The sequence below is a fragment of the Mucor mucedo genome, assembly GCF_025094135.1.
Source record: "Mucor mucedo strain NRRL 3635 chromosome Unknown EV154scaffold_1, whole genome shotgun sequence".
Classification (NCBI taxonomy): Eukaryota; Fungi; Mucoromycota; class Mucoromycetes; order Mucorales; family Mucoraceae; genus Mucor; species Mucor mucedo.
Window position 1 is genome coordinate 218,959 of NW_026252285.1, and position 15,446 is coordinate 234,404.

General features: G+C 35.6%; 5 protein-coding genes across 5 annotated transcripts; 1 reads left to right on the forward strand and 4 right to left on the reverse strand.

Moving 5' to 3' along the window:
• Nucleotides 1-3,343: 3,343 nt before the first annotated feature.
• Nucleotides 3,344-4,801, forward strand: EV154DRAFT_409897 (uncharacterized protein; the record flags this gene model as incomplete). Its single annotated transcript, XM_051595369.1, has 3 exons — nt 3,344-4,150; nt 4,388-4,505; nt 4,608-4,801. The coding sequence occupies 3 exons, from the start codon at nt 3,344-3,346 to the stop codon at nt 4,799-4,801; spliced, it is 1,119 nt and encodes a 372-aa protein (XP_051463626.1).
• Nucleotides 4,802-4,835: 34 nt separating this feature from the next.
• Nucleotides 4,836-5,311, reverse strand: EV154DRAFT_1604 (uncharacterized protein). The gene is made up of 3 exons (XM_051594153.1): nt 5,247-5,311; nt 5,077-5,190; nt 4,836-5,022 (listed from the first exon to the last, which is right to left on the reverse strand). The coding sequence occupies exons 1-3, from the start codon at nt 5,274-5,276 to the stop codon at nt 4,870-4,872; spliced, it is 297 nt and encodes a 98-aa protein (XP_051463627.1). The 5' UTR covers nt 5,277-5,311; the 3' UTR covers nt 4,836-4,869.
• A 1,739-nt stretch (nt 5,312-7,050) lies between these two features.
• On the reverse strand, nt 7,051-9,699 carry EV154DRAFT_573033 (uncharacterized protein; the record flags this gene model as incomplete). The annotated part of the gene is made up of 2 exons (XM_051606377.1): nt 9,663-9,699; nt 7,051-9,593 (listed from the first exon to the last, which is right to left on the reverse strand). Exons 1-2 carry the CDS (start codon nt 9,676-9,678, stop codon nt 7,051-7,053), a joined length of 2,559 nt encoding a protein of 852 aa, XP_051463628.1. The 5' UTR covers nt 9,679-9,699.
• A 968-nt stretch (nt 9,700-10,667) lies between these two features.
• EV154DRAFT_597608 (uncharacterized protein) lies at nt 10,668-12,605 on the reverse strand. The gene is made up of 2 exons (XM_051607002.1): nt 12,573-12,605; nt 10,668-12,505 (listed from the first exon to the last, which is right to left on the reverse strand). The coding sequence occupies exons 1-2, from the start codon at nt 12,586-12,588 to the stop codon at nt 10,734-10,736; spliced, it is 1,788 nt and encodes a 595-aa protein (XP_051463629.1). The 5' UTR covers nt 12,589-12,605; the 3' UTR covers nt 10,668-10,733.
• Nucleotides 12,606-13,777: 1,172 nt separating this feature from the next.
• Nucleotides 13,778-15,108, reverse strand: EV154DRAFT_475539 (uncharacterized protein; the record flags this gene model as incomplete). Its single annotated transcript, XM_051597984.1, has 4 exons — nt 13,778-13,999; nt 14,050-14,249; nt 14,303-14,378; nt 14,425-15,108. 4 exons carry the CDS (start codon nt 15,106-15,108, stop codon nt 13,778-13,780), a joined length of 1,182 nt encoding a protein of 393 aa, XP_051463630.1.
• Nucleotides 15,109-15,446: the final 338 nt, after the last annotated feature.

Genomic DNA, 15,446 nt, shown 5'->3' on the forward strand with positions numbered 1-15,446 from the left:
CCAAGCTTAAACCTGATAATTTTGAAATTTGTTTCAAATTTTTATTTTTGCATGTACGATGTTCGTCATGAGTGCTTTTTTTTTTTTTTTTTAGGCGAGGATCCTCTTTGCCGCTTGACATCAGGCAGCCTTCGAGGTCTAATAAATGCTCATTGTATGTTTATTTATAAATAATAAAAAAACAAATTCTTTTAATGTCTGTACCACTTCACAACCGTCAATGTCCCGGCAGCGACCATTTCCTTTACGAATATATTGGGTATGTCTTTCCCATCACACAGAAACTTATAAGCGCCCTAACAACTCTGATAGTACATCATATTTCTATAAATAAATTAAAATTTGGCTACAAAAGAATCGATGACCAACATTGTGTCTAAAACGTAATGCTATTGCGAAATTATCAAAAATAAAACAGATGAAGTCCAAAGCTTTTTTTAAAAAGAAGTAACAGTTTTAGCCATTCCCTGCTGTTTTATTGGCTGAAATAATTTTTGGGTGCTAAAAAATCCACCTCATGCCTTGTGTTTATTTCAAATGATGGCTATCACTAAAATGTTTTAATAACTAAAATGTAAACTGCTTTCATATTATTGTTTAAAAACATTGGAACCATAGTTCTTCTGTCAAAAATTTTCAGAAAAAAGGTTTGGAACAGAAAATTGGATTTAAAAAACGTTAAGATGTATCAGGTTTAAAATCTCTTCTTTTCTTCATAAAATCTCCCCCACAAAACGATACCCAATAGGGAACATAAAGAATTCATTTAAAAGATGAAAGAATGAGAATTTTACAAAATTAGTCCATAAAATCTTGAAAATATAGAATGAGCCAGGTTGTATCAATTATACAAAAAAGTGGTTGGGAAAGCAACGTCTGTATAATTTATCAACCGTTGCTTATCTAATACTTATTAAATGTCTTTTTTTCGTTTATTATCTAAAGTTTACCAACCTTGTTCAAAGCGAAAACATATAGAATAAACAGTAAATGCTTGAGCTAAAAAAAAAGGCAAGTAACTGGTTAACAATATGCCATATAAGGAAGGTCACCCTTTTTTCTCTTCGATGTTTTTTTGCAGTTTTACTAACAACTTTTTTTTTTTTTTTTTTTTTTTTTCGACTAATATATTTTTTAAGGCTTTTAGTTTGTGATGTTTGGATATATCTCGTTCAAAAAATTTAAATGCTGCTAAAATGAACATCAATCTGATTTATTCAATTGTAATAAACAGGCGCACGCTATTTAATTTTTCAAAGTTACTTTTTTTAATTTTAAAATTAATAAAGTATTTTTTTTATATGCTGTAAAGTCAATTCACTCGGAATATGCTGGTTATGGTTGCCTTAAACATGTAAATTATGTTGGTTGTAGTTACTACGAGAGGATCAAACATGGTTCACCAAATGGGTCCTTGCTGCCGCTTATTTCTATTGATCACTATCGTAATCAGCAAATTGAATTCAACCAAATTCTATCGTGATGGAAACAATGTCACTTGCAATAAAGTTGGGTATACGTTTGGAATGGCTACATCATCTCGTAATAGATAGATTTGTATTTTGGCCCAACTTTCTGTTATCCTGTAAATCGACAGTTTATCACCTATTTTAATGATATTTTCTTTATTAGTTGATGGCTGTACCTGATGCATAAAGTCTCTTTTTTTTATGTATTTGTATTACACCTATTATTTTTATAGGGACTTACCACTAGCTTTACTGGTTTCTTAAGGCTGTTCCCAAGCAAAAAGATCAATTCCTCCTCCGTAAGGCTAAATTTTTATTCCCTTCAGCCAAATCAAGGGATTAGCCTTACTAACCCATTTTAAAATTAAACCAACCGCTGAAAGTAGCTCAATCTATGGTGAAGCCTGTCAAAAGAGGAAGTGATCTTAAATTGTTTTTTTTTATTGTCAGCCAAGTTTTTTTTTTGCAAAAAAAAGTTTCAGTTTTTTTTTTCTCCCAAAAATACGCTTTTATAAAATAAAGAAGTCGAGTTAAATATAGATAAATATATAAAGAGGGTGAAAAAGAGATACAAGAGGGTTTTTTTCCATGAGTAAAATATCAAAACAAGTTGATCAGCAACATTTACAACACCAATCGGACTCTGATCTGTCTTTACAACTTTCTGACGCCTCATCGCTGTCCTCTGATTCTGATCTATCCGATGCACAAGTGAAAAAAAAGACAACTACCAAAAAGAAATCGACCAAAAAGACCCTAAACAAGAAGAAGAAGGTTAAAGACGATTCTCAGTATTGCACTTGTAGAAAGGGTTATGACGGTAAAGAATTCATGATTGAATGCGACGGATGTCAAGGTAACAAAATAAGCCCAAAGAAAAAGATTTTTTTACTAATATTTTGTTTCTGTCCATGCAGAATGGTTTCATGGTGCTTGTGTTGGATTAAAGCCGAATTCTGTGACTGATCATTATTACTGTAAATCTTGTCTAAAAGTAAAAAAGAGACCATCAACAAGTGCAGGCAAGAAATTAATACCGCAAAAGAAATCTATCATTATTTTACCAGTTCCGAAACCAGAACCAGCAATTATTCCAATGATATCAAAACTATCCATTGATCAAGATGATGAGGATGAAGATCTTTGTCCTGTTTGTGACGGAGACTGTACTTGTGGCTCTAATTCCCCTCTCCCTCAACCTCCTCCGCAGCCTCCACAACCACCGCAGCCAATAGTACATACAGAACCAGCACAACCAAAAATAGGTAAAATAAGACAAAGGCATTATTTGTTATAGCTTATTCATTTTTTTGTTCTCCGTAGTTGTGATAAAAAAGACTACGTTAGCGCCCAAAAGTAAGAAAACCATGAAACCCAAAAAGTCAATCATTGTAAAAGAAGAATCTAGCGGTAGCAGTAGTAGCGAGAGCGGTAGCAGCGATAGTCAAACAGATAGTGGCGGCAGTAGTAGTAGTGATGAGGATACTATAGTAGAAATGATCGGTTCTAAAAAACAAGAATCGAAGAAAAAACTGACGAGCGCACCTAGAAGAGGGAAAAGTACAACATTACTAGCCAACATTATACGACAAAAAGCTCCTCATTATGCTTCTAAAGGTGGTAAAAAATCAAACTTTGTACCAAATACAGCCTCGATAAGCACCACTAAAAAAGAAGAACTGTCTTCCGAAGACGAAGACGAAGACGTTGTGGTAGATGACTTGGATGATTTATTGGAAACAATGTCGCCGTTATCTGAAAACTCATCAAATGAATCTGAAATGGAAAGCGAAGAATTTTTTACTGACGATGATGAAGATGAGGATGTTAATATGGATAATGAAGATATTGATATAGATTCTTCATCTTTAGTTATGTCACCTTACCCGGAAAGTAGAGCATCTTATTCAAGTGTACATATAGATTCGGGTGACGATGAGGATATCGAAAATGTAGAAACACAAGCCATTATTGCCGATATGACATTAGATAGCGACGAAGAAGAATTAGATAGTGATCTAGACGAAGGCATGTTCATTGAGGATGAAGACGATGATGAAGACGAAGAACCAGATATACCATTATCATTGGGCTATTATGCCGCAAATAATAATCGTTGGTCTTCAGATGAAGATGAAGAGGAAGAAGAATTTGATTATACGACTGCTTTACCTAGCGATGAAGATGGCAATATTTCAGACGACTCAGAAGAAGATAAACAAGTCAATCCGTTTTTACCACTACTGGATAGTGAAGGTAATATATATGACAGTATCGCTGCTGCATTTATGCAGTCATTTGCTCCCATTTCAACAGACACTGGAGGAGATACAACCAATGGGATAAACACCCCTGCCTTGGGTGAAGAGTATCAATTATCGCCTTTTGAGCTTGCTCAAGCATTGAATGCACTTTCTGCAGAAACATCAAGGCAACATAATCAAGATTTTTTGAGAAGGCCCTCATTACCTAGTAATGCAGTGTCTGCAGCACAAAGACACCGTGGATCTCAGGATTTTAATACCTCAGAAGCCTTAAGAGCATTGTCCGTTCTGGTGACCGATGATCTTTCTTTGGCTCCTCTTCAGCCTATACACGAAGATTTGGAAATGGAATCATTGAATGATACACCACCGATGCAATCCCCTATAGATAATTCATCACCTCCATCTACCAACGACGTGTTACCAAATCATTTAGCTCTTTCACTTTCCACCGATTTGAAACTTCAGGAACAAATTTTAGACATTCTTAAAGGATCAGATAAATTACCCCATACTACAACTCATATTACCAATACATTAGAAAAAAAATCATCATTACCCACCAATACAGCATTAAATCCATCACGTCAAATACTACCAAAACCCTCTGGCAGCGGCATTGGTAGCTCCTTTCCGACTTTAGCATTAGAACAGCAAATTCAGGATGCGATTAACGAGAGTATTGAAAACAATAAGAAACGCGGCCTATTGAACGAGGAAGATAGTGGTGGTCATAGCAAAAAGCGTAGAATATCAAGGTCAAATTCACTCAGTGCGAGCATTGAAACGAATTTACAGCCAATGGAGACAACGTCGTTCTCAACGCCTGCTTCACCGGCTGCAATAATTGATGAACTAGAGGATATGATGGAAGATCAGGACTCAGTGGCTGTGTCAATGGATGATTTGGTCGATACATCTCAATTATATACAAGGTCACTCTCAAGGTCTCCTTCTCCCGAAGTAGAAGATGATCCTTATTCAAGAGATTTAAGTCGTTGGCAGCGTATTCCCATTGGTGCTTTCCGTTTGATGCGATCCAGAAATAAATTATGGCTTGAACGTTAAACAAACATATTTATAAAAAAAAAAAAAGTGTATATAAATCATAATTATCAATAAACCTCCTCCCAAATTTATTCAGTACGAGTGCTATCAGTTGCTGCTGCCGCTGCTTCTGCTGCCTTTGCATTCTTCTTTTCTTGGAACGCCTTTCTCCAACGATCCTCTCTGTCAGACTTCATTTTCTCTAAAGCTTCCTTCACCTCTTCAGAAGTGGTAGGAGGTCTCTGTTATTTATATTAGCCCTTTTTCCCAATAGATATCATGGCTGCTATTCTTACGTAGGTTGTGTTGATATCGGGCCAAAATTTGATCCCCTTGACATAATTATCATAAAATTCGGGTCCACCAAAGTAAAGCATGATGCCAACAGGGAAAAAGACGTACACGCCAAACTTTAAGAAGCTTATTGGTATTTGTAGAGAATTTTAAATGTCGAGGGTCGATTTACCTTCATAATTTCTAATCGTGGTCCACCCATTTTATGACAATTTTATTTCTGAACTGGAAAGAAGTGGTTCGTTTTATTTTAACCCCAGGGGTTCAAAGTTTAAAAAAAAAAGTTGATTTTGAGCAGTCATGTCGGAATATGCGTGCATAATTCATTACGTGTTGAAGAACCATACGGAAAAAGCTATAAATTCACTGTACTTTAGAGGCAACTGCAATAAACAAGCAAAGTTCATTCAATTGATGAAGATAGCTGTTCTTGGATTTACTATTTTATATTACCAGGATTATACCAAGGGCTCACATGGTGTAACTTCTTTTTGGCACGTTTGAGTAAATGCTTAACTGCAAATGAGGGTTCTTCGTCTCTAACTGGCTCAATATGTTCGCGTGATCTGATTTAACTTTGTCCTTTATAGCAGTGAACTTGTTTCTTGCAGCCTTCATATACGATAGTTATAAGCTTGTTGTGGGTACCAATAGATCACAGTAAAACAGCAACGATATTCGACATACTCGACAGCAATCACTACGATAAACCGGAGAAAGAATTTTGACGGTTTCCAATAGCTAGTATATCACGAACATCACGTACATCACGAACATCACATACATAGCATTTTATATCACAAACTTCGCATATGTAAAAGACGTCAAAGGCATCAGCGACACCAAAGACACCAATAAAACACCAATAAAACACCAAAGAAAAAAACGTCAAAGATATCAAATAAAAGATACCAAATAGAAGATATCAAAGGCATCAAGCATTTGAAAGATGACATCTTTAATAAAACATTTACAAGATACCATCTTCAATAAAATAATTGTCGTGCTTGTGGGCATTCTTGTAACTGATCGTGAATAGAGTAGAGCTATTTCAGAAGTCTAAATGATATAATAAAGCACAGGCACACTCGATAGTAAATCCCATGCAATGGGGAGGTAAAGCGATAAATTTATGCCATCATAGGTTGCATCTTTTTATCTCCGGCAGTAAAATTTATAACAATACCACCCAATATTGCGCTGTTTTCCGCCCTGTTGCATCTTTTTCCTACCTGTCGCGTTTTTTTTTTTTTTTTTTTTTTTTTTTTTTTTTTTTTTTTTTTTTTTTTTTTTTACATGTGTCTTTTTTCTAAATGTTGCGTGATTATACTACTTCTAACAATTACAACATTCGACCTGTTGCGTCTCTTTATTATAATATAACGTCCTTTCACTAAAACGTACGCATGTTATTACTTCACTTTTAAATATATCATTATTGATACTGCTGGACGTTTCTACTGTCGCGCAATAAAGGAATACATTATATTATAAAGAAGTAATGTTAAATTTCATTTTGCATCTATAATTTAATAAAAATAGAAAAAAATTATATAAGCTGGATCTTGCTTCAAGCCAATGCATGAAAAGCTTTATTTCTTTTTAATCGAAGCGGGGTTTACATGCTCTTTGGATTTGTCAATGGGCTTCCATTCTTTAAATAATAATGAGAGTGAGAAAGCCAAGAGCAAAATAATACCTGATTCTCAAATAACATGTCTTTTTTTTAAAAAAAAAAAAAGGCCTACAACCCTACAAGACATACACAGCTAATGTAGAACTTGTAGTTTTTATTTTATTGATTCCTATATAATAAATCCCTGATTCATACAATGTGGCACGATGTATAAGGCACTATTGAAAAAAGGAGCCAATCTATCTTTATTATTAAGGCAACTTTTAACTATCAATCTCGAGATGTACTTTATATTTTTGAGTTATATGGTGGTATATGCAGGGTAGAGCATGGTAATATTTTATCCTTTTGCATTAGGTTTCAAGTTGATGTAAGGAGAGTACTCATTTAAGTGAGAGTCATGAAATTCAACATCACAGGTAGAATAATTAATACCAAGATCCTTCTCATCGCTTTCCGTATCCAAGCTGGAGTTTTCAGTCGTCAAATATTCGTTTGGCCGGTGAAACAGTTTTTCAATATTGATCTTTTGTAATTCTTTAAGCTGGGCCGTCAGCAATGCTACTTTGTTCTCTGCTTCTTTTGCTGCCTTTTCAGCTTCTCGCAGAAGAATAACATGTTGTGTTTCCTCTTCTCCAAATACATTTGGTTTGAAATTGATATCACCAATATAATTTAAAGTCAATTGAGGAGAAGGCGTGTTTCTTTGAATACTAATTGCTTGATCAATACAGTCTTGAGCTTTTTCATTCCCATATTTCAAAGCTTTTCTAAAAAAATATTTTGCCAATTCCAAGTCTTTATCTACGCCTAATCCCTGAAGATACAATATTCCAATATTAAGCAAGCCCTCGTCGCACACACTAAAATTGTAATCAACAGATTGATTGCATTTCAAATACCATTGTAATGCTCTGCTGTAATCTACTTCTACGCCGTATCCGTATTTGTAAATATCGCCCATATTATTGCAGGCATCCAAGCTTTTTAGTTCCACTGCCTTTTGAAAGTATTCCATTGCTTTTTTATGTGATTGTGGGACTCCATGATTATTTTGGTAAAGCAATCCTAAGCTGTTATATGCAGATCCGCAGTCTAAACCATTTTCACTTGATTTTATAGCGAGCTGGTACATTTGCAACGCTTTATTGTAGTCTTGAAGTACACCCAACCCTTTATAATAAAGCAAGCCCATGTTAACAAGGGCGTAAGATTGCTTATTTTCGGCCGCTTTCTTGTACCAATACATTGCTTTTGTGTAGTTTATCTTGACACCAAAACCTTTTTCGTAAAAAAGCCCAACATAAAACTGAGACTTGCCATGATCTTTCTCTGCAGCCTTTTTAAACCATGGTAAGGCAGTTTCAAAATTTTGTTCGTTATCAAGACGTAATGAATATAATAAGCCAATACCATAGCCTGAAGCAGCATATCCGCTGTTGACACCTCTTGTCAGCCAGTCTAAGGCAGTACGGTAATTTCTTTCTATGCCATATCCGCCTTCCGCATAAAGTAGTCCGATGTCTGTAAAAACCTCAAGACGGCCAGCATCGATGGATTTCAAAAACCAATTCAATGATTGTTTCAAATCTTTATCAACCCCATATCCACCTTCTCGGTATATAGCCGCAATTGCAGGTAAAGCGTCGGTGTAACCTTTATCTACTGATTTTAAGAACCAATCTAAAGCATAACTAAAATCTTTATCGATACCATATCCACCGATACTTGACATAACTCCTATATGATAATATGATTTTGCTGCATATTCTTCGTCAGGATCACTAAGAAAAGAAATCGCTTGCTTGAAATCTTTTGGTAAGCCGATTTCTCCTATGGCATACAAGTACCCAATAAGAAAGCGAGCACCAGAATGACCATTATTTGCTGATTTCTTTATCCACAAAGCTGCCTTATCAGTGTCACGTTCAACACCAAGGCCTTCAAGATATAATTTTCCTAGTTGGAACTGACTCTTTGCATTATTGTTCTCAGCGGATTTTGTGAACCATTTGAAAGCTAATCCGTAGTCTTTTTTTACTGATCCTTTTTCTTTTAGATATATGATGCCGATATAATACTGAGCTTCAAATGTTTCAGCAATATTTAGAGAACGTTCAAACCAGAGCAACGCCATTTTAAAATCGATTTCAACTCCTAATCCATCATAATAAAATTTTCCTAGCTTGAATGGTGCCTTTGTGATTCCAGATTCATTATATGCCTTGGTATACCATAATAAAGCTTTGGGATAGTCTCTTTCGACACCTTGCCCATTTTCATATAGCTCTCCAATGTAATACAGCAACATAGAAGCATGTGTTTTCCCATCAGTCACAGCTCTCAAGAACCAATCTAGAGCTTTCTGATAATCTTGCTCTACTCCCTTTCCGTCTCGATATAATAAACCAATATTGATTTCTGCGTTTACATATCCGCTTTTTGCAGATTTGGTGTACCACTCCATAGCCAGATTATAATCTTGCTCTATCCCAAATCCTCCTTCTTCATAAATGTGCCCGATAAGATAAAACGAGTAACCCGGTTGTGAGTCTTCGCTGGGATTTTCTTCGAATTCTTTTGTAAACCAATATATGGCCTTTTTATAATCCTCTTCAATATCGTAAGATCCACGCTGATATGCTAAACCCAAATAATGTTGAGCTGCACCACATTGGTTATCTCCAGCCTTATGGTACCAATATAATGCCTGTTTGATATCCTTGTCTACTCCATGACCATTTTCAAACGATACGGCTAAATAATATTGAGACATTGCATCTTGTTTATGAGCAGCCCACAAAAACTTTGGAAATGACTTATTATATTCTTTTTTTTTAAAGTGCTTTAAACCAGTTTTATAATAGTCTGTCACTTTTGTATCTAAATTATATAGAATAAAAGTGATTAAAAACTAATGAATCATCGTCAAAGAAAACTGGGTTTATTTACCACCGAAAATCCCCATCACTTATTTTTTATATAAATTTAGAAAGAAGAATAAGAAGTGAAAGTAGTGTTAGATACAAATCACACCAAATAAAGTAATTAAGAAGACTAAGGCTTAACACTATCCGTTGCACGGGTATTAAGAGTAACAGCTGTGGTCGCACACAATCACTTTTGATATAACTTTAACGCGTAAAATTAGTACGTATACTAAGATACCGATCAAAAGATTCGAGGACAGGACTCTTAAATTATTCTTCTGAATTCATTAAAAATCTTAAAGTTCCCGGTGTCTTTGTCTAATTGAAACGCAAAAATAAGTCGATTTTTTCTTCCTTCGGATTTGCTAGATCAGTAGGTCAAAAGTAGACATGTTTCGTGTTGGGTGATGCTAAAGACTACCTTAATCCAGAAATACCCCAACATCGATGTATAAAATCTTGTACACTTCTAAAAGTGTTCTTATTCGTTCGCCACAGCTTCTATGATGATTCGATTTGAACCCATTTTGTGGAGATCTTTCCTGTAAAAGTCCGACCAGGTATATCTCGTCCTACCAGCATTTATTACTTGTCCCGTATAGTATTCAGGATGCTTATATATGCGTTCATACAGTAGATTGTAAATGATTATAAATTTTACAAGCAATCTTCACAGTCTATACAAAGGGGTACTGGTATCTATACGAAATATGAATTTGGAATTTTAAAAATTAGACAAAACCTAAATCTAATTTTCCATTAATGTTTCATAAAATTTGCCTTAGCCAATTAAAAACGTTTGACTGTAGCATAATAAGAACAATTTTTTATAACGAGCTGGAATGCCACGTTAATTCATATGTTTTGCGATCAATGTACAATGTTTATGGTATTGATTTACGTTTTATAATGCTTTTTTCGCGAGGAGACAATATGTTAATTCCATGCTGTGCTATTCAATCAGTAGAATGCAAATAAATATTCCAGAAATGATTGGTCAAAAGCTTGTTAGTAAGTTGAACGAATTCAGAGTACATTTTTTATTAAATTGTTACAATATGTAATTTCATGCCTCAATTGCCAATTTAAAACTTTAACCTGTTGAATTTTGCTTTAACTCTTTTTGACCATGCTCTATTACACCATCTGAATGGTTCATTAGAATATCCACGTTTTCCTTATTTCCTGATGCCTCTTCCCCAAACGAGTAAATCATGTCTAACAAAAGCTGATAACCTTGTGCTTCTTGTGCATGTTGACGGTGTACCCGATCAATATATGTCTGAGCTTTGTCGTTACCTTGCTTTACGGATTTGTTTAGATAAACGAGCGCCATTTCAAAACTCACGTGTGTGCCTAAACCATGGAAATACATTAAGCCAAGGTTAAATAGTCCTTCGTCACAAAAATCGAAATTTTCTTCAACGAGTTTTGTACATTTAGAATACCACTTGAATGCATTTTTATGATCAATGATTACACCATCTCCGCTGTTATATATGTTCCCGATACTGTTACAAGCTTCCGCACTGTTTAGTTCCGCTGCCATAAGAAAATAATGCATTGCGGTTTCGTGAGACTGAGGGAAAATCATGCCTTCTTGGTATAATAGTCCAATGCCATGAAATGCAGATCCATAATCCAAATGACCTCCTGTCATGTTTATCACCTTACGATACATTTCTAGTGCTTTTCCATGATCTTGTGCAACACCCAAGCCTTTATGATAGAGCAATCCTATACTAGAATACGCCGAAAACTGTCCATTATCAGCGGACTTTTTATACCATGACATGGCATTTTCATAGCTTTTGTCAACGCCATATCCTTTTTCATAAAAAAATCCAACATAGAATTGAGAGTGGGAATGTTTATTATTGGCAGCTGATTGGAACCAGGAAAAAGCTTGTCTAAAGTCTTGTTTTTCATCAGTCCGAAAAGTATATAATAATCCCATGCCATACTGCGAGTCAAGATGTCCTATGCGAGCACCTTTCATGGTCCAGTACAGCGAGTTCGGGTAACTTATGTCAACACCGTATCCACCGCTACGGTAAATTAATCCAATGTTATAGTAAGCAGTAAGAGACTTTGTTTTAGCAGCTTCCAAAAACCAATCCAAGGCCTTCTTATGATTTTTATCGACCCCAAATCCACCGTCTCGAAATATTTTTCCAATGGCTAACGTACCGTGAGTTGATCCTCTGTCAACAGATTTCATGAGCCAGTCCAAGGCTTGCCTAAAATTTTTTTCGATGCCATTTCCTCCAGCAATAAATATCACGGCTAAATTGTAGTATGCTTTTTCGGCGTAATCTTTATTCGACGCAGCTTTTAAAAACCAATCAATTGCTTGTTTATAGTTCTGCTTGACGCCTTTGCCTTTTCTATAAATTAACCCGATACTAAATGCAGCACCTGCATATCTATTCTCGTCAGCTTTGTGATACCAATAAAGAGCCATATCATAACTTTTTTCAATTCCAAATCCCCCTTCCTCATAAATTTGACCAGAAAGATAATAAGAATGACCCGGCAGATAACCACAGCTTTTACTTTTGTCGAATTCTCTCGTAAACCAATTAACTGCCTGGCTGTAATCTTTTGGCATACCAGAGCATCCATGCCTGTTTAGCTGTCCCAAATAATGCTGTGCCATACCACACCCTTCATTTCCAGATTGGAGGTAATAAAAATGAGCCTGTTTAATATCTTGGAGCGTACCTTGGCCGTTTTCAAACATGCGGCCTAAATAAAATTGCGACATAGCGTTTTGTTTACTGGCTGCTAGTAAAAACATTGGAAATGCTTTATGATACTCTTTATTTTTGTAGTTGACTAATCCAATATTAAAATATTCGGTAACTATTAAGAAATTTAAGAGAGATACTCGATATTTTGTTGTACTTTAAAAATTAGTTAGTGTTGTTACCATTAGAGCAGTCCATTGTGATATAGAAAGAGAAAAGACGGTTTGATCTATAAAAAGAAAGTAATTTATTTTATGCATGAAACAATGGCTGGGTGATGTAACGGCTCAAAACAAACATAGCCATGATAAAATCAAGATGTGCCTTATTTGCTTCAAAAACGTTACTCAAAACAAGCTCCAACATAACTATTTTTACAAGCACAACCTATAATCGATTTTCTCAGCTTAATTATAATTGAAAGGTTGAGGCTAAAATTATTTTCACAAGTGAATCAAACACTCCTGAAATAAACAATCACATGTTTGCTTGGATCTACCTCATCTGATGGGGCCTCCTTTCCAGTGCCCCAATAAACTAGTATTTCTTTTTAAACCTCTGGGTAAATAGTCACATGCATAATGTTTTGGTGGTGGATAATGTATAAAGAGCCGGTCCAGTTTCATGCATTTAGTAAACACCAATCGTCTAACATAAGTCAAGTCATAAATGTTGCATTATGACGTTGATAATTAATAGCAACTGCTTACCTGTCTGAGATGCGAGAAAGTTAAGAAGCACAAGTTATTAAATAACATCTGATGTCCTGCACCGTTTGGTATAATTATCAACTTGATTCATTGTTGTTTGATACAAAAAGTTCGGCTACTGTTCTTTTTTATTACTATTATTCCCATGCAGTAATTGAACAAGTTGTCTTTGTCCTATTATCCTATTGTTTCCTCTGCTAACTCTTTTTTTATTATTCTATTATTATAAAAAAAAATACAAATGAACAAAGTCATGCTGTTATTTCTTTTTATGCTTATGTCAAATATAACAACAGCGCCACAAGGAACAACTATACCAACATCCATAGTAGCATTGAATGTGTATGAGTATATGTTGTGTTTTAAAATAAGTGAAAATTATAAACTGTTTATGAAATGAAATGATCAAGTATTTATATAACTAATGTAACATCCGACACTTGTAAGACAATTAAAAATAAGATAATCCTTTATTTAACGCATAAGCTGCTCTGTTATTTATATAATCTGGTAATTTTTAGTTATGAGTGTTCCGTAAATGATTTGGTTGAACTGGTAAGTACACCATATATAAATACTATTTGCTGTGCCACTATCTTTAGTGTATTTTTGAAGTTGTTATTACTGTCCCAATATATGTAGATATACAGGATGATATGGCAATAAAAACAGTTTATTTACAAGAATGAGCTACTACCATAACCGAATTTTTGGCCAAACTGAGCAGACTGTTTCAACATTTCTTTCTTCGATTTTCTGTCCATTTTTCTAGCGCCCAAAAGATCCTTTTCACGATCGAAGGCCCGTTTTGTGACATCTTCAATATCAGAAGTAGGCTCTTTGGATCTCTTCTTTTTCTGTTGATGTATTTCTAATAAGGTCAGCGGTCTTGTTTGCATCTAGATAGCAGTGTTAGTACAATGTTTTCTCCTTGCGTGCTTTACTGTACATTATATTCTTGGATGTTTCTTATTCTTTCGATATCCAATTCCGAGAAATTAGTTTCTTCATCCTTCATTTTTCTCTTTCCAGATCGTTCTTCTTCTAAGCGCTGTTGTTTTTGCGCGGGTGTCATAGTCCATTCAGCTGAATCCAGTTCTTCTTTAGACATTGTCTTGTTGGTGAATTGTCTCGATTTAGAAGAATTGGCTGTTATCGCAAATAGTTAATTCACATCCAATGCTGCATTATTTTTAACCAACCTTTTTTTAAGTAATCAACCTCGGGAGGAACCAACATCCAGTCTGGTCTCTGAACCTTTCCTTTATCGGCTTCTTTCTATTTATCAATCAGAATCAATTGTAAATTTCATTCTTCCGCATACCTTTTCCATAGCTTCTCTTGCTTCACGTGCACGTTCCTCAATTGCATGAATTGCAGAATACTTGGCCTCAACCTCAGGATTATAATCTTTTGGTAAAGCGGGACCGACCATGTATTCATCCTCCTCTTGGTTTGGGATTGGCCCCGTAGGGAAGGTTGGGCCCACAGGTCTACGTCTTCTACCAGTTTGAGGTTGAGGTGTTTGCTTTTGTCGTTGTTCAAGCAAATCTGGCGGCAACGCAGGAGCAAAATCATCCGGAGTAATGTCTTCCTCAACAGGCTTTGTTTCCAAGATATGCTGAGGGATTTGAGGGCCAACAATATCATTTTCCAAAACGTTGCTCATTTTTTCCAAAAGGTGTTGAGGTATCTGAGGACCTGCGGTACTTTCGTCGTCTGTCTTGTTCAAAAGGTGTTGAGGTATTTGAGGTCCAATATCACCTACCTCCTCTTCTTCTTCATCGTCAGAAATAGCAATCTCGTCGGTATTTGCTCTCTTTTGTTGAAGTAAGTGGTCTGGAATTTGAGGGCCTACTGATCTTGCCTCTAAAATATGCTGAGGAATCTGAGGACCAGCCATCTGAGGACCCACTTCTTCCTCGTCGTCCGAAAATGAAATGACAATTGCAGATTCGTTAGATTGCTTCTTTTTCAGCAATGCTTCAGGTATAGCCGGACCAATCATTGTGTAGAAAAAGAAAAAGAAATAAAATGTGGCTTTTTAAACAATTGTATTATATTTATAGCCCATTTAATGTTGGTCCTGCTCTTTTTCTCTTTTTCACGCAACCATGGCTCTTCGGATATCTCAAGCAATTCTAGTAATATCCGGTGCAGTCACTGGTCTGGCAGCTATAGCAGCACTATCGTATTTTGGACAAGGAAACGATACACCGGCCGATACCACCGCACCTCCCACAAGTAGACTGAGAAGGTCGCGTCACGTCCGCATACGGAGAGGCAATAATAGAAACCTGCCTGAGAATACTACACCAAGCGATAATGACCAGATTGCAACCGTAT